The 23,380-nt window shown below is 40.3% G+C and overlaps 1 protein-coding gene and 1 pseudogene across 1 annotated transcript in view; both read right to left on the bottom strand.

Annotated features, from left to right (window-relative positions):
• Positions 1 to 11,360: 11,360 nt before the first annotated feature.
• Ago4 (argonaute RISC catalytic component 4) overlaps positions 11,361 to 23,380 on the bottom strand; it is a gene marked incomplete at its 5' end in the record, with an annotated part of 40,175 nt that continues 28,155 nt past the window's right edge. The window contains 3 exon segments of the mRNA XM_013519611.1: positions 11,361 to 15,185; positions 19,123 to 19,322; positions 19,581 to 19,682. Of these exon segments, the coding sequence (XP_013375065.1) occupies positions 15,077 to 15,185; positions 19,123 to 19,322; positions 19,581 to 19,682 (411 nt within the window).
• On the bottom strand, positions 16,198 to 18,046 carry LOC106149690 (annotated as a pseudogene).

Genomic DNA, 23,380 nt, shown 5'->3' with positions numbered 1-23,380 from the left:
ACCAAACAAACCCTTTATCTTCCCCCCCCCCCGCAAACATACGTATGTTCTTGTGTCTTTTGTTTCCTGTCTTAGAGAATGGCATCTTCAAGCCAGAAATGACAGTTCCTCTCTCTTCCCGTGCTCCTTTCCCTATAAAACTGATTACCGAGTCTTGGCATATTTTATTCCTGCTTTCATGTGCCCCCTCTTCTATTTTGATGGCTCATTGTGCTGGTGCAGACTCTCACCATATCTTGCCAGAAATATCACACCTGCTTCTTTGTTTCTCTGTTTCTGAGAACATCCCTCCCATTTGATCAGCTGCAGCTAGAGATTAGTGACAGCAAGGGACCCATAAGCCAGACATAGAGGTGAACACCTATAACCCCACCACTTGGGAGGCTGAGGCAGGAGGATCATTGTAAGTTCAAAGCCAGCCTGAGCTACATAGTGATTTCAAAGCCAGTCTGAATTACACGGTGAGACGTTGTCTCAAAAAAAGTGACTACTCCAGCTTCAGTTTCCCATAAAGACATTTATAGGTATTCATTCACACTTCGTTTGTTTTTAGACAGGCTCTTGCTATGTAGTTCAGGCTGGACTCACTGTGTAGCCCAGGCTGGCCTCAAACTCACAAAGATCCTCCTTCCTCAGCCTCCTGTGTGCTGGGAGCACACTTTTTTTGATGCTGACTTTACATTAGATATCGAGTATGGAAATTTAGGTGATGGACCATACCCATCCTTATCCATGAGAAGATTGATTTCTGACACTTAACATATCTATCTTCTTTTCAGTTGTTTCTCAAATAGCAACTATCATACTCACCTGGAGGGCTTGTAAAAACACTTACTTCTGAGCCTTACCTCCAGTGTTTGTCATTCATAGGCCTTGCACTGGACCCAAGAATGTACATTTTTTGTTCATTTGAGAAAGGGTCTCTAAGTAGGTTAGGTTAGCCTTCAACTCACTGTATAGCTTCAAACATGCACTGATCCTCCTGCCTCAACCTCATGAGTGCTGGAATTACAGGTGTGTACCACCACACCTGGGTAAGAATGTGTTTTTTTGTTTTTCTTTTTGTTTTTCTTTTTTTTTGTCTTTTTGAGATAGGCTCTTGCTGCACAGTTCAGGCTGGCCTTGAGCTCACTTTGTCGCCCAGGCTGGTCTCAAACTCGTAGTAATCCTGCCTCAGCCTCCCAAGTGCTGGGATTACAGGCATGTGCCACCACGCCCAGCAAGAATGTACATTTCTAACAACTTTCTAGATGAAGCTTGTGCTACTGACCTGGGGAATAACACTTTGAGAACTACTACTCTACTGTATCTTTAAAACAGTGATTAGGAACAAAGACTCTAGAGCCATATTGTCTTGGTTTCAATCCTGGTCCTACCATTTACTAGCTGTGTAACACTGAGCAGACTGTTTAATTTCTCTGTACCTCAGTTTCTACCTCTGAAAAATGGGAATAACAGTACTATTGCATTGGAATGTTGCAAAAATGAAAAGATTTAATACATAAAAAGACTTTTGGGGGGGGTACGGGGGATTGAATTCACTACCTTGCACTTGCCAAGCAGGCGCTTATGCCATTGAGCTATATCCCCAGCCCCATAAAAAGACTTTAAACTGGGTGTGGTGATGCATACCTATAATGCCAGCACTTGGGAAGCAGAGGCAGGAGGATCGTTGTGAGTTCAAGACCAGCCTAGGCTACAAAGTGAGCTCAAGGCCATCCTGAACTGCATAGCAAGACCCTGTCTCAAAAAAACAAAAACAAAAAACTTTAAAATGGTGCCTGGTCTGAAATAAATAGACACTTCTCAGATGAAGAAATAAAAATGGCAAATAAATATATGAAAAAATGTTCAACATCACTGATCATTCAAAAGATGCAAATTAAAACAACTCTGAGATTCCATCTCACCCTGGAAAGAATGGCTATTATCAAGACATCAACCAATAAGAAATGCTGGTGATGCTATGGGGAAAAAAGAACCCTTCTCCATTGTTGGTGGGAGTGTAGGCTGTGCAACCACAGTGGAAATCAGTGGAGAGTCCTCAAAAAACTAAAACTAGAGGTTTCATTGGACCCAGATATTCTCCTTCTTGGTATCTTCCTCAAAGAATTAAAAACATCATAGCACGGTGATATATGCACACCCATGTTTATAGCAGCACAGTTTGTAATAACTGAATCTTGGAAACAGCCCAAATGCTCATCAACTGATGAATGGATAAAGGTGTGGGTTTTTTATACAATGGAGTACTACTCTGCCATAAAGAGGATAAACTGAATAAAAAAAAAAAACATAAGAAGGATAAATTTGTAGCTAAATGGATGGACCTTGAGACCATACTCTTAAGTGAAATAAATCAGACACGTGTAAATACCACATTGTTTCTCTGGTGTGAGAAACTGAATGTTTAAACAAGGACCAAAATGTATAAAAGATATTATGAAATAGGAAGAAAATGTTCAAATGGAAAGAGGAAGCGGGGAGGAGGAAAGGAAGGAAAGGAAAAGAAAAAATGCAAAAAAGGGGCTGGGGATTTAGCTCAGCAGCAAAAGCGCCTGCCTGGCAAGCCCAAGGTCATGAGTTCGGTTCCCGGTACCGGAGAAAAACCAAAAGAAAAAATGCAAAAAAATGGAAACAAAGCTTTTGTAAAATAAGGAGAAGAAGGGGGTGGAAGGGAGGGTAGGGGAAGGGAAAAAAAGAATGAAGGTATATCATGTACCGGTACAAATTCCCTATGATGAATGTGATCATTATGTATACATAAAATGTACCAATAAACTTAACAAGCAAACAAACAAACAAATAAATAAAATGGTGCCTGAAAGAATGCAAGCAAAGCATTAGCTACTAGCATAATCATCTGTCTCTCATGCTATATTCTAAGTTGCATAAAGACAGGGACCATATTAGATGCTTTCCTGTCCCCCATTTTTGCCTGCCACAAGCTTTGCCTAGAATGATTTGTTAAATTTGAGTTTATCTGGATCAAATAGAAGGCATCAAAAAAACTCAAAGATAGAAAGATGTTCTCTCTAAGGTAAGTGAACTGAATGTTTAGCATTCCATAAGTGTTCAAATTCCCTGTTCTAAATAATCAGTCTCATACTTAACTTGGAAGCCAGCATGAACTACAGAGTGAGATAAAGTGATAAATGTCTCAAACAAGATAAATAAACAAATAAAAGTTATGAATATTATTACCCAGGTACAGTGGCACAGGCCCATCATTCCAGCAACCTAGGAAGCGGAGGCAGGAGGTTTGCAAGTTGGAGCCCAGCCTGGGCAAGACTCTGTCTCAAAGTAATAAATAAATAAATTTATAAATATTTTATCTTTGAAATTTGGTGTCTATTGCCTATTTATCATTTCACACTAGCTGTATTTTGTGCAGTTAATTGTAACTGGGGAGCATGTAGGGACCTGAATAGTGTAGATGGTAAATTTCAGTGCAGCTTTGAGGGCAAGGACAGAAGCAGGTAGATGACATGGGGTAATCAGAGTAGGTTTCCTAGAGGTTAAAGGGAAAGAGCAGGAATTCGCCAGAGAAAGGAGGGATGGGAGAAATTTGTACCAAGCAGCATTAGCAGAGGGTGTGAAGATGAGAAGCAGCACGTATGACAGGAGCCATCACCATTGATGATAGTCTACCATGGAGATGGAAGGAAGAAGTGATGAAAGAGGCTAGAGAAGAACACCGTGACCAAATCTGCCCATTCTTTCCCTAGTCCAAGCCAGGGGAGGGGCAGCAAAGGCAAAAGGAGGAGCTGTCCCTGGTTCTGACACCCAAGGCAGATGCACAGCATTGTTCCACCCAGATTCACAGATTCTCAGTTCACAAATTCTCAGACTCACAGGCTGGAACTAAACTGATGCAGAGTGAACCTATTTTCCAACATCTTCTGCAGCACAGATCGTGGCCCCCAAGCCCTTAACTCAACCTGGTAGAAGAGGAAAACCTAGATGCTTTGGACAGGCTGCCTTGAATGGGTTGGAGAATCTTAGGAGCATTAAAATCTAGGACCATAACTCTAGGATATTAAAGTTTAGGGTCAGTTATGGCCATGAAAGGCAGCTTTCCTAAAGTAGAGGTCAATGTATGTCTCCTCTACCAAATGAACCCCCCAAAAGGTAATCAACCTGGGTCATCTTGACCCCTTGAAGAATGTGAACTAACATCTTTCAACCCAGACTCTACAGGGATGTTACCAAGCTGCTGGTTAGTGGGAAGGTTAGTTGTGGAACTGACTCCTATTACCTTCTTTCACCTCCATTAATCCAAGAGGGGGGCTCAATAGAAAAACATTTACAATAAATATGGCCTCAGTATGTCAATGGGCCAGAGAAAAGGCAGTCTGCACAAGTAGGAAAAAAGTTGAAAAGTTGGAAGACTGGAAAGGGAAAAAATACAACTGCTATTACTCACAAATAATGACTGTCTAGAAAAAGAAAACCCCCAATAATCTATAGATATAGATTATTATATATGAAATAACAAAGTTATGGAACCAGTATTTGAACTCTTTTTTTTTTTTTATACAGGGCTCACTGTGAAGTCCAGGCTGGCCTTGAGCTACTTTGTAGCCCAGGCTGGTCTCAAACACGCAATGATCCTCCTGCCTCAACACCCACCCCCCAGTGCTGGGATTACAGGCCTGGGCCACCACGCCCAGCTTTGAACTTTTTCCTACCCAAGACCTTGCTTCTTAAAGTGCTCCTGTCTCATTTAATCCCAAACTCCAGATCCTGGTGTACGCCTGCACACAGGCCCCTATCTCTCTCTCACTCTGTCTCCTCTTCTAAGTGAAGCTTCCTCCTTTCTGTGACTGGAACTTGGCTGCAACTTGGGCAAATTGATTGTGAAAGGTAATCGGGCTTCAACCATCCTATAAAATGAAGGGGGCTTTATTTTATTCTTTATAAGATGGTGTGTGGCTTACTCTCCACACAGGAAGGATGGTAGGTAATAATAGGTGCTACCCAAAAACACAATGTAGACCTTTTAACAATCTGTTCAAGCCTTGCTGTAGTTGCACTAGGAGACACGACAATTTATCAGGTTTTATTATGTATGTATCAGCTCAGTCAGCAGGCAAAGCAGGTAGATCTCCAATTTAGTACCTCTTATTTTTAAACCCTGGTACCTTTCCCCAAGTGTAAGAGAAAGGAATTGTAAAATACATGGTGGGTTGACTCTGGGGAATGTGGAATTCTACTATAGTATTTCCTTGAAAACAGTCATTAAAATACTATTCCTTAGGCCAGTTCCTGGGAGGTTTCAAACACATACAAAGCACCAGATCTTTCTTTTAGTTTTTCCACATTAACTCCTGTGTTGGGATCAGTGAAAATTTATACTTCCATTACATTCATTTGAAAATAATACTTTACAAGTTTTTCGCTTGGAGATATTTTCAATAACGTTGGCACAGTCAGGACTAAAAGGTGAGATAGCGCCAGTCAACTTTCCTTACAGCAGGTTTCTAGAATTATCTAAGTCACAGTCATTAGTCCCGTATTTGAGCAGTTTCTTTTTCAGTAGTGGTTTCCCCCAGAGTTGTTTGTGAATATTGGAGTGAGATGCGTTAAGTAACCAGTGTTAAAGGTTTTGGGAACATTACTATCTCACCAGGAACCTTCACAGTCTGAACGTGGTAGCAGTTTCTTGGTATTGGAAGCCCAAGCTTGTGGAGCCCCTGTTAAGCAAGGGGTTGGGGCAGCCCGTGGAAAGCACAGATCCAGTGCAGGTGAAGCTCACTTGCAGATTCCCTTGTAGGGTTGGCTCAAAGGAAAATTACAAATCAAACCAACTCTGTCATTCCTCCACTTTGCTCAGCCTTTTACAAGTGCTTTCAGTGCTCAGTCCTCATCTCTGATATCACTTTCTTGGCCTCAGTTTCCTCATCTATAACACAAAGGTCTTGGATTAGAAAAGCTATTAGTCATCCCAAATACTGACTTTGGATAAATCTAATGAATTTACCAGCAGAAAGGAATGTGGCTATCTTCCAACACTTTCTTTAGCTTGGGGAAACCCATTTGAAATAAATTCTTTTTCAATGTTTGTCTTGAAGGGAAAAACACAGCCCATTTCCAGGGTCATCAAGTCAACACTTTGCAACTTGGCATGAGGAAGTCTTTTCCTCTGTAGAAGGGGCACAGAATGCCATGGAAACCAGGAAGGCACCTAGACCCGACAAGGGATGTAGACACATGAGGTGGGTGAGGCAGTCAGTTCTTCTGGGAGTCAGAATCATCAATGTCATCCTCCTTCTTCCTATAAAGCTTATCCCACTCAGAAATATGATAGTTCAGAGCAGAGGTCTCCAAGTCAGTTGTCCTGAGTTAGAATACCAGCTCCCATGCTTACTAGCTCTTTAAACTTGATACTTCCATTTGTTTTTTCTTTTTTGGTATCAGGAATTGAACTCACAACCTCATGCTCACCAGGTAGGTGCTGTGCCGCTGAGCTATATCCCCGGCCCTTAGCTGTTAAACTTGAGCAAGCCCATCGCCTCTACATGTCGCCATTTGTTAATCTGTAAAATATGAGTAACAATCTCACAAGCAAAGTTATGAGGATTAGAAGAGCTCAAACAAGCATGTAAAGTGCTTAGAACTATCCAGCATACACATATTAAGTGGTCAGCAACTGTTAACTATTTTTGGCACTGGGCTCATGTTTCCAGATGTGAATCCAGGAGCAAAAGTTTGCATTGCACAAGGCCATCTGCTCTCTTGTGTCCAAGACTCTTTTTGGCTGAGGATAGCTTATGTCTGCTCTGGAATAAGTCACTGTCCCTCTACAGAGCTAACTTTATATCCAGTGGATGGCCTACCCCAGCCTTAGTCTCCCTAGGTTCACAGGCTAGTGATAATGACCAAAAGAATGGAAAATTATCTGATGAGGGGTAACCTATAGTCATTTAAGCAGCAACGAGCAACTGTCTCCCACATTTGCACAGAATTTAACAGGACTGACACTTGAAGGCTCTTGGCGTTGAAAGGGATCTTCATAAAAGAATGTTCCCTGGGGATTCCCTATGTCTATAGAGGCCCAAACAAGAGAAAACAGATTGTGGTTAGAGCCAGGAAAGGCTTTTTTTTTTTTTTTAATACAGATGGAAAAAATGTTGGGCTGGATTCCCAAAACAGGTTCTGTGCATATATTTTATAATTGTTATCTCTTCCTATTGAATTGTTCCCTTAACCAATATGTAGTGACCTTCTTTGTCTCTTCTGATTAGACTTGGCTTGAAATTCATTTTCTGAAATTAGGTTAGCTATTCCTGCTTTTTTATTGCATGGAATATTGTTTTCCCAACGTTTGATTTTTAACCTATGCATTTATTTTTGGATTAAATATATTTCTTATATACTGCATATTGTTGGTTTCCTTTTTTGACAATTCTACCAATTTGTGTCTTTTAATTGGGGAATTGAGACTATTCACTTTGAGAGTTATGAGAGTTATTAGTGAAAGGTATTGACTTCTCCCTGTCATTGAATTATTTTCTGCTGATTTCCTTTTTTTTTTTTTTTCCTCCTTTCTGATTAACAGCTCACCCTGCCTGGTGCATTCATTCTACTAGATTTTTTTTTTTTTTTTTTTTTTTTGGCATTGTTAGCTTGTCTCTAAGATATACTGGGAATTTTTTTTTCTAGTGCTGGTTTGGTGGTCATGAATTTCTTGTGGTGCTTTTTGTCATATAAATACCTTATTTTTCCATCAATCTTGAGAGAAAGTTTTGCAGGATATATATGACCAGATTGGAAGCTGTTATCTTCTAGAGCTTGAAACACTTGACTCTGAGCTTTCCTAGCCTTTAAGGTTTTGCTGTAATTCTAAAGGGCTTACTTTTATAAGTGATTCATTGCTTTCTCTCTGACAGCTTTTAACATTCTGTCCTTGTGTTGGACTTCTGGGATTTTGACTAGAATGTGACCTACCCACAGTATTCTTGTCAGCAAAACTCACACAAATCATAATCTGATATTACCTTGTACCTATAGATAAACTCCTTAAAATGCCATTCAAGTCCTATCCTGTTAGAAACTGACACTTGTCCCTGGTCTAACCTTAGTACTACTTCTTTCCTCAGCCCTTAAAATCTAAGCATACTGGGCTCATCGGTAGATCAATTACCTAGCATGAGCCCTACACACACACACTCCCCAAGAGAACTAAAATTACTTGTAATTTATAAGAAAGGAAAATTATGATTTCCCCCTCTGTGTGCCTTTGCCCATGTCTAGAATACCTTTTTACCTTGTGTATTTCTAAATCTCTTACTCTATATCAGATGGATAATTCAAGTCATCACTTCCAAGCAGTCTTCCTCCATCCCCTAGTCTGGGTTAAGGTTCTCTCTAAACAATCACACAGCTTCATGTATATATTTCTCACATCACTTAACCTCAAAGCTCCCAAGGTTGTAAGTGAACCCTTTATAAGCCAGAACTTGTCTTTCATCTTCGTAATTCCTATCACATAGCAGAAGTTCCGGAAATGTTTGTTAATCTAAACATTTCTTTTGCATCATCTTTTCTTCTGTTTGTAAAATAGTTCCTTTTCTTACCCATCCATCTCCATCTGATTTTTGTCCCTCTTCTCCTTTAAGACGTGTTTCTGCAGAAGAAAGTTATCCCAGGGAAAATCAGAGCCGAAAGAGGGAGAAGGGACAGAAGAGACAAATGCCTTATAATGCTGCTGATTAGTCTGTCATTCCCCTGCTTGTCTGCCACCTTCTCAGCAGGGGTGACATGAGTCATTCCTAGCTAATGTAACATCCATCCCTGTCCCAGTAATTTCACAATGGGTGTTAGCAAGATACACACATTGGGGGATGAAATGGGAGCAAGGCTATTTGGACTCAACTTAATCACACAAAACCATGCAATTCCCATCAAAAGAGAGTTCCGGCATGGTGATGCACGCCTGTAATCCCAGGCATGGGGAGGCTGAGGCATGGAGTATCACCATGAGTTTGGGGTCAGCCTGGGCTACATAGTGAGACCCTGTCTCAAACAAACAAATGAACAAACAAACAACAAAAAAGATTCCATCTCCCAAAGAAGGAATAAAGGAAAGCACTTGGATAGACAACAAGTATAGCTACCATAATCTACTATAAGTGAATAGTATGCCTAGAGTCCCCTTGCTCCCCTCATCCAACTGGTGACCAGCCCTGCTCATGCTTCATGATCTATCCCAAATACACCACTGACTCTTCATAGTACAAGGTGTTTCTCCTTCAAAGTACCTTATTCTGTCCATTTATGTTCAATAGCAGGGGTAATGGAGTTGGATAGATCTGGATTCAAATTCTAGCTTTGTTAGTAATTTTGTCACGCAGCTCTTTGAAGTTGATGTCTTATCATGCTTTTGTTTCTTTCTGATTCATCCAAACAAATCAATTTGGGGAGAGGGTACTGGAGATTGAACCCAGGGTTCCACGTATGGAAGGTAAGCTCTCTACCACTGGACTATGATCTCAGCCCCATAATTACCTCCTTCTTCCCTTCCTTGCTTCCTTCCTCCCTCCCTTCCTTCCTTCCTTCCTTCCTTTCCTCCCTCTCTCCCTCCCTCCCTGTATTTATACCAAGGACTGAACCTAGGACCTTCACATTGAGCTACATCCTCAGTTTTTTGTTGTTGTTGTTGTTTTGTTTTTTTAAACTTTTTGAAATGGGCTCTCTCCAACCTGCTAAGTTGCTCAGGCTGGGCTGCACTTGTGATCCTCCTGCTTTAAAAGGAGGATATTGGGGCTGGGGATTTAGCTCAGTGGCACAGCGCCTGCCTGGCAAGCGCAAGGTCGTGAGTTTGGTTCCTGGTACCGGAGAAAAACCAAAAAAAAAAAAAAAAAGAAAAAAAAAGGAGGATACCACTATCAATTTCAAACGACCGTTTCTGGGTTTAAAGATAGCAATATAAAGCAAATGACACATTTAGGGCACTCCAATAATGTTAATCTTGTTGTCTTCCTCTTGCCCCATGCTACACTGGAATAAACTCTTTGAAGAACTAAATTTTTGCTCATGTTCTCCACACCTAGGTACAGCTTGGCATGTATTTGATTTATGATACATGTTTGACAGCTGATAAATATAAAGGAGATATTGTGCTGATAGAAAAAAAAATCCACTTTCTTGTAGATTTAATTGTATGTAGGACTTTCTTATCTGGTAAACTATAAGTTCCCTGAGAATTAGGTCATATTGGGCAAACCTCTGCATTGTCTCTGCCATTTCCACGACTTCGCTAAAAGGTTTTGCTGGTGAGATTGTTTGCTTTTTGAACTCATGATCCTCCTGCCTCAGCCTCAATACCCCTTTTTTTTGTGGTATCAAGGATCAAACTTAGTTTTTGAGAGAGTTTCACCAAATTGCTCAGGCTAAGCTCACATTTACAATCCTCCCACCTCAGCCTTGTGAGTAACTGAGATCATCTATACACTCAGCTTGTTTGAGAATTTAAAACAAAACAGATTAGCTGGGTATAGTGGTGCATACCTGTAATCCCAGCCATGTGGGAGGTTAAGGCATAAAGATTATATGAGTTCAAGACCAGTCTGGGCAATATAGTGAAATCCTGTATGTATGTATGTATCAATTTAAAAAAAGAAAAAATAAATAAAATAAAATAAATTTTAAAAAAGGAAAGAAACAGACATAAGACTGAAGAACCCCAAGTTGGGTACATTTGAATTGCTTCCTCTCTGGAGAACTTATAAATACATTGCCTTATTCTTTTGTGTTTTTGAGACAGGGTCTTGTTATATAGTTCAGGCTGGCCTTGAGCTCACTTTGTAGCCCAGAAGAGACCAGCCTAGGTTGGTCTTGAACTCATGATGATCCTCCTGCCTCAGCATCCCGAGTGCTGAGATTACAGGAGTGCACCACCACATCCAACTGTTGCCTTATTCTTATAAATACATTGTACTTATTCTTATGCATTTATTCTTATAAATACATCTCAAAATGTCCTTTTCAGACTGCACATTTTTCTTACATCTCTTACACAAATTGCTCCAGTAAGAGCTATATACCCAGAACACAGATGAATCTTTGATTTCAGGACCTTGCACTTGCTAGGCAGGACCTGTGCCACTGAGCTATATCCCCAGTCCTGCCTAGATGAATCTTGTAAGAGTTTTCATATGTGAAACATTGCTGAGAAGGTCTTCTAAAATTCTCAAATAGCAGTTCCTAAAATAAGGAGATCCAAGAGTCATCAACACAGAGCTTTCCATTTTTCTTTTTTGTCAAATTTCTCAAATTGACTAAACTGCTTTAAAAAAGCAACCATGTATGCTGCCTTCCAATGTGTTCCATAGTTATTAGACAACTGACAAGAAAGACAACTTTTGGCACAAGAATGCCAATTTATTCTTTTTTTGGACACATGAACACAAAATATCCCTGCAGGCCAAAAAAATTGCAAAATTTAAACAACCATTATCTTATCTCATCATGGGGATACTTCCCCTCCCTTAACAGTTTAGAAAGTACCTCGTATTGCTAGAGACATACATCCAGTCCAAATTTAATAAAATAATTTTAAAACGTTACAAGTCTAAAGGTATAGAAACAAAAATCACACCATTAGTCAAATGAACAAATGCAAACATTTTCAGCCACTAGACATAAAAAGAGCATGAATATGTCAATAGCAAGGGATAAGAAAATGGTTAATCAGTAAGATCTTTCCTGTAACTTTACAAGGAAAAATTCTTGGAGTTGAAGCAGTATTGATACAATGCCCTTAGCCTCCACTTTCTTAAAATGAAAGCAGAGCTACCACTTTGCTATTGAGCAAGAAAATCTTACAGCACATCCACAAAGGGTCGATGGGGCAGGGTGGAGAGGGTGAGTCCTGTTAAACAGTGGATTACCTTTCCCCATGGGAATGGGGTAGATAGTTGAGCCTGGTAGGTAAGCTCTGAAACAGGCTGGGCACAAGATCCTAAAGTACAGACCATATAGAACATGTCTGCTTATGAATTATCACCTTTGGAAGCAGCAAATAGAATTTACAGTAAGAATGAATGTGTTCTGTCTGCCCAGAACGCTGGCTGCGGTAAGCCAACTGGTTCATTTTATAAACCACTCAAGATTCAACAGCTAACAACAATGACAAAACATAATTGGTTCAACATTTGTGTCTTCACCACTCTCTTAACGTCCCACTCCTTATCCCCAAATTGTTACTCTTTAGCATTGCTACATTTAAATCTTTCACACCACATGACAGTGCCTAAACAGGCTGCATTTTAAAAAAACCAGCCTAAACTACTTCTAGAGAATGCACACCTCCCATTGATTGACACATGCATAACGATTTAGTCTTGAGGGGGTTACCTATTAGAACTGTCAAGCCGAATTCAATTAAAACTATGCTTTCAGACTTGCTTGCAATAGTATTGCTGCAACTCTGTGCAGTGGTTACCTCTTAAAAGATTCACCCCTCCCCAAGTTTTTTTTCCCAATAATCCTACTTCCTCTGTATTTCTTTCCTTTTGTCCAAAATGACAGCATTGCACCCTTAATGGGACTGTTTTCCTATAAAAATAGGCCTCCCGGCTTTTCCTCCACCACCGTGCTGATTGGCCCCAGTGTACTACGACTGAGGTCTCACCAACGGTATAGTCTAAGGTCGAGCATAGAGCCCAAATGCAGGCAAGTGGATTAGGGCTTCTGGCACTTAGCCCCGCCCCTGCTCCATGGATGCCAGGATATGGTGAGAGCTTCTGCTGTGCGCTATTAACAAATGAGCCTGAGGCACTCGAGTGCAGTGTGGTGCCCGCCGGCCGGCCAGCCGGCCAGCCGGCCAGCCAGCCAGCCAGCCAGCCAGAGTTCTTCACATCTTGGACTCTAGAGAGTCCTCTTCCTCCTACAAGGCTTGTTTTTTCTCCTCTTGGGTCCAGAGCGGCCATGCTGAAGGGTATTTTCTGTGCTCTCCCTGAAACAAGTGTGAATAAAAGCAGCAGCCAGCCCCTCACCAACATGTCCTGATTTGTATTATTCAAGTGAGGTATTTGCAAAAAAGGAAAATCTTAAGATATTAACATCTCCCATCTCTTCACTCCTGCCTGTGTTGTGCTTCAGTCACAGAATTTGCTTTCTTCCCACTATCTGCAGAGATTAAGGACGTCTGTACTCATCACCATGAGCTATAGGACTTGATAGACATAAAATTCTCAGAGACCAGTCTCAGCAAACACTAGTGACGTTGCTGAGTAACAGCACACGGAAATGTAAACTTCAATGTATTTACAAGCTTGCTTAAAAGACTGAAGAAAAACAGTGCTTTTTATATTGCTGGGATTTCGAGAAGGCTAGTTTAAGAGATTTGGACCAACTAATGAGTTAAGCAAACGCCTTTCATCATCTGATCCAGGGTTTCCCAGCAGCAGTTTCTAGACAGAGGTGGCAAAATGGTTTTTACCACATTGTGTCTGTCTCTTCCGGCCCCGAGCACCTTCATCAGCCTTATGAAGTGTGGCTCTGGGTCCTTTATCTCTCACTCCTGCCATTTCAGGATACAGAAGAACAGTAAAGTCAGTAAATGCGGAGTGGGAAACACTGGCTGGAACTACTGAGACTCTACGTAATTGTTGTCCATTACAAAGTATTATCTACACTAAATACAGAATACATTTTACTCTATGTTTTAACCGATGCTTGCTTCAGACAACTCCCTTTGTTTGGACAAGAAAGGAATCCTGTCTCCCTATGAGTGGAACCCAGAATCTATTAAGAAAAATCAACCATTTCTACACAGTTTTAGTTGAGTAAAAGGAAGGAAAACCCACCAGCTCTTTCAGTTTGAAAGACAAGCAAAAACATTGCACTGAGAATAATTGTATGAGCAATCTTGATTCCCAGGAAAAAAAATTTTTTTAAATGCTGGTACGTTTTCGGAAGTGCAGCATCACTCAATGTGCCTTTAAGGACTGGTAATGCTTATCCAATAGGAAAGTATCCTGGTCCTAGCTCATTCTAAAACAAAGTGACAGGCTAACTATGACTATAAAATTAGTAAAAACAATTCTTTAAAAAGGCATGGAAATATATGTCTTTTCTGATTGGTTTCAGAAATTGCCAGATTATGATGTATAAGAAATAGCTGATAAAATCATACCAAAATCTTATCTAGAAAACTACATCATCAAGGGGAGGAAAAGGAGGGACCTTAAAAAATGCTTATTGCCAAAGTTAACTTTCTATGAGAAAAGTTTAAAAATGATTCAGATCTAACAGACCACACAGCAGCATAATATGGGCACTTTGAAAACTTGGAAAAATACTAAAAGCTAATTTTTTTCTAAAGAGGGAGAAATATGAGTACTTTGACCATGGCAGTGTTATCTGTCACTGTGACATGCATTACATCTGTTTATGTCACACATTCACAAAAGTCAACCAAGTACAAGAACTGCCTGTTTGACTCTGCAGTCAAATATAGTGCAATTGCCTGGCAGCCTGTACTTGTACCAGCACAAGTGTGCAGAGATCGGTAAGATAAAGTAGTAAAACTAATAAAACTCTGTAAAACTTTCAAAAATTAATGCTCATTAAAGGCATTTACAGTGGCGAAGTCAGAAATCTCCATTAAAAAGTTTATGGGGCCACCCAACTAAATAGTTACACTGAACTGAAGTAGATTGTTTGGTTTTTCTCTCTCACTTATGCACACACCCCATTCAATGAACACAGAAAGAAGGAATACTCTTTCTTATAAGACTAGAAGGATGTGGTGAACACCACAGCTAGCAAAATAATCCATAGAAACCCTTCTTGTAAAGTCCTTTAGAAAGTTCAGGCTGATTAGCCTTTGCACGTTGAGGTAAAAATTCTGTCCAGTGCATCAGAAACATCTACTACTTTTAAAAAATGGCTCAATTTTGTTGATGCATCAGACAGTGCTGCAAAGTATAGATTCAGTGCAACTATTCTGAGCTGCTGGTAGAAGACCACCTGAAGTCAACTTGGCTCTAACTAGAGGTGGTAGGCATTTGAAACATTTTGAGGTGGTGTGGGGTGCCAAACTAGTTGAGTTCCTTTTTTGAGACTCTCAGGCAAAATACATTGTGTGTTGAGTGTCATGGTGGATCTGCACAGCCTTAGCCAAGGCCTGAGGATCCCGGCCGTTGCTCTGTCCTGACACATGACTGCCTTCCGCACTGAAATGAGAATAAAGCAAACAACCAGGTGTTAACAGAAGACTGTTTCAAACTTTACACATTCAAATTAGCACAAATAGTACTGGATTCAAGATGTTACGCTCAAGCCTGGGCCCCATAGTTTATGTCTCACTACACAACAATTTGCATAATTGAAAAATGCAATACAACTTATTTAATGTGGTTGTTAGAATTAAATAACATCTGCAAAGACCCAAATCTTTAATAGTACCTATGTAAGGATTTCCGCTGCCTGTTATATCTGGTTAATGACTACTTATCCTTTAGGTTTTGGTTAAAGGTCACTTTCTCCATTGTAATATTTCCTGCCTCCAAAGTCTAGATTATGGGCTAGGGACATAGCTCAGTGGCACAGCACCTGCCTGGCAAGGGTAAGGTCCTGAGTTTGATTCCTGGTACCAAAAAAAAAGTCTAGATCCGGGTTACCTGGAACATGCTTTCACAGAATCCTCTATTTTTCTTTCAAGGCACTGAACATACTTGAAATGAAATTAACTGGGTAACTGTTACTTTATCTACTGAGATAAGTTAAACCCCAAGAAACCAGCAAATTTATCCATCTAACCACTGTATTCCTAGAGCTAAGTACACAATATAGTTTCAATAATCATTTTTGTTTGTTTGTTTGTTGAGACAAGGTCTCACTATGTAGTTCAGAATGGCCTTGAATTCACTGTGTAGCCTAGGTTGGCAGTGAACTCACAGTAATCTTCCTGCCTCAGCCTCCTGAGTGCTGGGATTACAGGTGTGCGCTACCATGTCTGGCTGCTATGCAGCTCTGCACAATTAACTATGGTCTTTTGCTTGAACAATTTCTAAGTATACATCTTAAGAGTACCACGTGACATAAAAAGCTTGGTAAACATCACCCTCCCACACAAATACGATTTTTCACTTGTCATTATTTAAAAATCTGAATTTTATTTTATTTTATTTTATTTTATTTTGGCACTGGGAATTGAACTCAGGACCTTGTGCTTGCCAGGCAGGCGCTGTGCGGCTGAGCTATATCCTTGGCCCAAAAATCTAAATTTTAAACAGATTCTTGGACTGGTGGTTCATATCCATCAGTTCACTTGACTTTAGTACCTGTCTTCTTCCCCAGTAGTTTTTCTAGAACTGCTGCTTCACCATGAATCTCTATAAGTTTTCCCAATTCAAATATGGGTTTCCTCAGTATTTTTATTTTTCTAACCAAGATATCATGAAGAAGATAGACTGGAAAGCTTTTTTTTGTTTTTTTTTTTTTTGTTTTTTTTCTGGTACCAGGAATCGAACTCACGACCTTGCGCTTGCCAGGCAGGCGCTGTGCCGCTGAGCTAAATCCCCAGCCCTGACTGGAAAGCTTTTTATATGTCTTTTCCAATGCTGTCTGAAATTAGTCTATTGGCTCTCTTTCATGTCATGAGTCTATATGTCTCAGGCTATGATTTCCACTGTCATCTTCTTGATTTGGTGAACCTACTGGTGCTGGGGATCATAGGTCTTCCTTATCTGATTGCTGTACTTAGTAAAATCAACATAGAACAGATGAGCCATCAATTCACAGAACAAATAGCCACCAGCAGTCTTGACACTGACATGAACTTTAATCACAGTCTGCCATTTTTTTTTAACAAACACATTTTGTCATGGGTAAGATCCATACTATGAAAGTTCGCCAGTTTTACCCAGAATATCCTCAATAATTAGTTTAAATTTTCTAAATGCAACATCAGCATTCTACAGCTCAGCAAAGCTCACTTCAAACATACAACTCCCGAGGCACTCAGATGCCACTTGGGTTCCTTGAGCCTTGTGACTAGTGTTGTTCCAATAGTTCTTACACTGAACATAGTGTGGCTTTCACATCTTATCAGTACTTCTTAGAAAATGGATCAACCACTTTCTTCCTGGCTGGCTTGTTTCTCTCTCTTTCTTTCTTCCTTCCTTTCTTCCTTTCTTCCTTCCTTCCCTCCCTCCTTCCCTTTTTCCCTCCCTCCCTCCCTTCCTTCCTTCCTTCCTTTCTTCTTTCCTCCCTCTCTCCCTTCCTTCCTTTAGTACCGGGGATTGAACCCAAGGCCTTCACACTGAGATACATGCCTAGCCCACCCTCTTTTTCATCTTTTATTTTGAGACTTGGTCTCTCTAAGTCACTAAGTTGCCTCAACCCTTGTAGCTTAGTATGAAGTATCATGAAAAATAAAACAAAAGAGGAAGCCTTAGTTCTGGGATAGAAAAAACAGGTCTTAATATTTAATTGAGTATGAGTGGCAAAGGGGAGGATGAAATAAAAGATGACTAAGGTTTCGAACCTGGATGATACAGATAGTAATAACTGTTGAAAGAAAGCAGATGAGCCTTTTGGAGGTCAATAGCACCAAGAAATCGGCAAGAACAAGCATCTTACAAAAGGCAGCAGGTTCGAAACATTAGTCATCTTTTATTATTTCATCCTCCCCTTTGCCACTCATACTCAATTAAATGTTAAGACCTGTTTTTTCTATCCCAGAAATACGGCTTCTTGATTTGTTTTATTTTTCTTTTCTGTTTTTTTTTTTTCTGGTACCGGGAATCAAACTCACGACCTGTGCTTGCCAGGCAGGCGGTATGCTACTGAGCTAAATCCCCAGCCTCTTGTTTTATTTTTCATGATACTTCATACTAAGCTACATCCCTAGCCCTATTTTAATTTTTTATTTTGAGACAGGATCTCGCTAAGTCACTGAATTATCCAGGGTGGCCTCAAACTTGTTATCTTCCTGCTTTAGCCCCACAGAGTGATGGGACTGCAGGTGTGTGCCATCAATTTTTACATTTAACGAAGACAATCTTGCTCGAAGATACTTTTCTAGCCTCATGCCTGCTGTCCCTTTTAATATGCTCCAGCCAAAGAAAACTTGCCATTGTCCAAACATGTCACTTGCTTTCTCTTCTTTTTGTCCATTGTTCCCTCTGCCTGGAAAATCCTTTTCTTTTCTTTGTAGAGCCAAATCCTACCCAACCAGCTATAAAAATCTCCCATTGTATTTTTATCTATATGATTTGAGTTCTTGTCAGTTCTATGTTTGTTTGTCTTCTCTCCCATACTGAAACATAAAAATCCCCATCCGCTGGAAACATGTCCTACTCATCCTGGTATCTCCAGCACACAGCACACTGTTGGGCACACAGTCAATACATAATAAATGTGTTAAATGAATGCATGTTACATAATGGTGGGTACAAAGCCATAGCCAGGCATTTTTTATAATAGTGTATTTTCAACTCTTACAGAAATAGACTTGCAGTGGAATGTCTACTATGTAGCTGTTGAATTCAGACTTGGGGAAGAGCCCAGAAATGGCTATACTTCACAGATGGTCATTTGGAAAAGAAAATTAATGTGAAGAGCTTGTTTAGCTACTTAATAGTAGCTCAGTAATAGTTCAAAATGTCTGCTTCTCTGGAGACCCCTATTTAGGGGTGAGAACAGCCTGGCCCTCCTCCCACATACATTCCCAGGTTCACTCTGGTGAACTCTTTTGGACTGTACTGAAAGCCAAGTGAACCAGTCAGGACTCTCTTGAACAAATTGGGATCCACAGGCCTGTGACTGCTCTGATTGTACTGGCCACCTTTTGAGGCTACTTAGGACCTGAAAAGAACTGAAATGCATTTGGCTCTATGGGAAAACAGCAAGAAGCTCCAAATGAGATTCCTTTTGAGACACAACACAAGTATAAACAAGCCTGAACACTTTTTGGACCAAAAGTCACGTTATAAGCTCTCATGCAATTTTAGAGACTCATGCAATTTTATTTGCTCCTTGCAATTTAAACCCTAAAAGCAAGTTTCTATCTTTAAAAGAGCTGTCTTTTTTTTAAAAGAGTTTTTTGTAGAAGTTCATTTTTTTTTCATATGCTGGTAAAATAGGAAGAGGGCCTAAGAAACTTGCCTGTCATGATCTTTATCCACCAGATGATACCTTGCCCTGAAGGCCACAAGCCGGGCATAATATGCAGGGGCAGGAATAGAGACTGAGCGTGTGCACCGCACATAGGTGTGACACAGCTGGTAAGTCAGTAGCTGGAGCTCATCGGCAGTGAAGCAGTTGTCATCCCATAAGACTTGGTAATGTGAAGGACGGCTGGTTCCCTGGAGAGAGAATTTTAGTATTAAAATATTTCTAACATGGGTTGACTCTGAGAGGAGAGGAACTGAAACCTAATCCTTAAACTCAGAAATATTTCTATCACCCTGACAAACAGATCCCTAGACAAAAGGTAACAGTTCTAGGATATCAGCATTAGCAAAGTGAAGGACAGTGTTCAATAACAAGTCTACTCAAGCTAGTTGCTCAACTGGCAAACATCTCCTTATCAAGTCACAGATCTGGACCAGCTTCCACATTACCTGAATTCCTGCATGACTACAGAGGTAAAAGTCAAACTCAGATGGGTGTGTGATGGTGCTATCCACTGTAGTTCCTGCTGGCACATTACCGCTTTTCCCCACCTATCAAAAGAAAAGAAACTAATTATCAAAGTGCCAAGCTCTATATAAGCCATCTTTTTCTTTGATGTGTAACTGGTAGCAAGTCTGATAAACTGCTTTTAAGTAAAGTCCTGAAAACCAGTTAAATTCAAGATGTTGAATCTCATGAAGCTCTCCCTTAGCCAGAACATTTTAACCTGAAGTATTTTCTCAATAGACTTTTTAAGGGAATCCAAACAAAAAATTATTTCACTTGTGGCTTTGTCAGCTGCACTGCTGATACCTATTTATTGATGAGACACTAGTATGGTCACAAAAGGGTAAAAATAACATTTAAGTACTAGGCCCTCGGTGTTAAATTAACACTTACTTAGCATCTACACACACACACACACACACACACACACACGCACACACATCCTGAAAAAAACGGGGGGGGGGGTCAGTTTTACTCCTTAGGAGAAAAAAATCCACAACTTTTAGTAAAAGGATTGAACCCAGACTCTTTGCATTGAGCTGCACACCCCCCCAGCCCCTTTTTTATTTTGAGGCAGGGTCTTAGTAAGTCAGTCAGTTGCCCAGTTTGTGCTTGAATTTACTGTCCTACCTCAGCCTCTCAGAGTGCTGGGATTATAGATGTGTGATTCTTAGTAAGAGTTAAGATGAAGAAATATTTAAACTGGTTCACTGGGTTCAGCAAAACTAATGTTTTTATGGGATCAATAAAGGAAGCTGCAAAAAAAAAAAAATAAAGGAAGCTGCAAGCTGGGTGTGGTGGCACACGTTTGTCATCCTTGCTTGGGAGGCTGATTCAGGAGGATTGCAAGAGTTCGAGGTCAGCCTGGGCTACATAGTGAATTCAAGGCCAGTCTGAGCTACTTGGTGAGACCCTGTCTCAAAAAGAGAAAAAAAAGTTGCCAGCAAATGATTACCAGGAAGCAAGCAGGGAAATGAGGTTAAGAAACAAGTTTCAGATCTATGCCTACCCTCCCAGCTATGTACCTTAAACAAAGCATAATATCATTGTACCTCAGGTGATCATCTGTAATATTAGGTGATGATCTCTTGGACTATGATTCTATAGTTCTTTGGTGGTCAAAACACTTCTGACCAGAGAGGGAAATTTCAGAAAATCATTTACAAGGAATGGAGTTAAATCTTGCAATTTGATCACTCTGTTCTGGCTGAATAGCAGAGTTCAATACAAGGAAGTTTATTCAGCACAGAAGAATAAATCTGACAAGAGTTTATTTTGTTCGATGCTAACTACTGCTACCTTTGGCTAAAGATCATAAAACAACGCATATGAAAATTCTGAAGGTAGTTCCATCAAATTCATATGCCAACTCTGGAACCTAATTGAACCAGAGGAAGTGTAGAGTTATAGCAGCTCCCCCTTATCCTAGGTTTTGCTTTCCACAGTTTCAGCTATCTGGAATCAACCAAGGTACAAAAACATTACTATAGTTGGGCGTGGTGGCGCATGGCACACACCTGTAATCCCAGCACTTGGGAGGCTGAGGCAGGAGGATCATTGTGAGTTCAAGGCCAGCCTGGGCTATAAAGTTAATTCAAGACCAGCCTGAATTGCATAGTGAGCCCCTGTTTCAAAAAGACCAAAACAAACAAACAAACAAAATCAAACAAAAAATATTTCTATAATGCAGTGAAGAATTAAGATATTTGGGGGGCATGAGAGACTGACCACATTCATATTCCATATTCACATACTTGTATTTCAGTATAGGGCTCTGTTTTATTACATTGCTGTTCTCTTTCTATGCCTAATTTAAAAATTAAACTTTTTTTCATGGTATCAGGAATTGAACTCAGGACCTCACACTTGCCAGGCAAGCACTCACTTCTCTGCTGAGCTATATCTCCAGCCCTACAAATTAAACTTTACCACAGATTCGTATACACAGGAAAAAACATAGTCTATACAGGAAGTGGTACTATGCAAGATTTCAGACATCCCCTGGGGGGATGTCTTCAAACAGACTCACCATGGGTGAGGGACTACTATAATAATGGTCCTAGCATTTTTGCCCCAAAGTATGTTCTTTAGGAACATTACTTTTGCAGAACGTGTTTAAGTGTTTTATAGTCAAAGTTGAGAAACAACGGGTTAAATCAAAGTTAAAAGGGATTAAGGGTGTAGTTCTGTGGTAGAGTGCTTATCTGGCATGTGCAAGGCCCTGGGTTCAATCTCCAGCACGATGAAAACAAGAAATACAATAAAGGCTTTTCTACTATACAATTTTCCAGACACTTTATTTGATGATAGGATCTCTTTTTACAAATTTTTGGAGCTGGGCACGGTGGCACACCCCTGTAATCCTGACACTCTGTGAGGCTGAGGCAGGAGGATCACAAATTTGAACCCAGCTTGGGCAACTTAGGGAGACCCTCCCTCCTAAAATGAAAAATAAAAAGGGCTGGGGAGTAGCTTAGTGTAAAGGTACTGGGGACCCAGTACCAAAAAAAAAAAAAAGCCTCTTGGGTTCTGCAAATAAAAGACTACAGAGATGCCTTGGGGAACAGAGAATCCAAGCGTGTTCAATTCAACAATTACTGCTTGAACATCTATGTGCTGGGCTGTGCAGCAGATATTGGGGGTGAGAGCGAGTCAGAAAGAACTAATAAACCTGACTTCCTGCAGGCAATGTATGAGGTAAACACCACAGTGCAGTGCAATGTGATAAGGGCGTAGGGAGGGAATCGCTGAACCATGTCTTATAGTCTAAGTAAGAACTGAACAGGGAAGCAGAATGAAGACTAAAAACACTGCAAGTATCTTTAAACTCAGGAATAGGTAAGCAAACTACAGATTACTCATGTCATGAAATACCACTCAGTAATAAAAATAAAACATTACTGACATGCACAATAATATAGATAAATCTCAAATGTATATACTAGTAAAAAAGCCAGAGTCAAAGGCTATGTATTTTTATAGTATGGCATTCTGGGAAAGGTGAAATCATAAGACAGAATTCATGAAAGAATGGGGCAAGAGGTAAGGAAAAGGCTAATATAAAAGAGCGTATAATGGTAGCACATGACTATAATCCTAGAACTCTGGGAGGCTGAGGCAGGAAGATTGCAAGTTTGAGGGCCAGCCTGTGCAATTTAACAACTTAGTGAAACCCTGTCTCAAAATAAAAAATTAAAACAAAAAAGAGGGCTATAGGAAGATAGCTCAGTGTGAAGGCTCTGGATTTAATCCCAAGGACCATATACACAAAAAGTAAAAAATAAAAAGGGCTGGAGATGTAGCTTAGTGCAAGGCCCTGGGTTCAATTCTCAGTAATAAATAAATATATATATATATATATATATATATATATAAATAAATAAAACATCACCAACAAAACCCACAGTGTATATGGGAAATGTATGAGGTCATCACGAAAGAAGAAACAAAAGGGTTGCATTCGCTCCCTTGGGGAAAACAACTAAGCAGGATAGGATGGTGTTTGGTAAGCGATAGAAGAATACCCGAAGATTTGAGCACTGGAGTGATGCGACGAGATCTCTGCTGTAAAATCCTGCCCCTGACAGCAGGGTGGAGAACACATTCCTGGTGAAGGAGGAATGGAGACAGCGAGTCTGCTGAGAGCCTCCCGCAGTACAGATGCGTTCTGCCTTGGGCAGCAGGAACACACAAGGGGAAACACTGAGATGAGAGAGATTTCAGGGCAGAGTTTGACTAACTG

Source organism: Chinchilla lanigera, unplaced genomic scaffold, assembly GCF_000276665.1.
Source record: "Chinchilla lanigera isolate Chin_1 unplaced genomic scaffold, ChiLan1.0 scaffold00051, whole genome shotgun sequence".
In the NCBI taxonomy this organism is placed as follows: domain Eukaryota; kingdom Metazoa; phylum Chordata; class Mammalia; order Rodentia; family Chinchillidae; genus Chinchilla; species Chinchilla lanigera.
The sequence above is the reverse complement of the archived record's forward strand: the minus strand, read 5'-3'. Positions and strand labels throughout refer to the sequence as shown.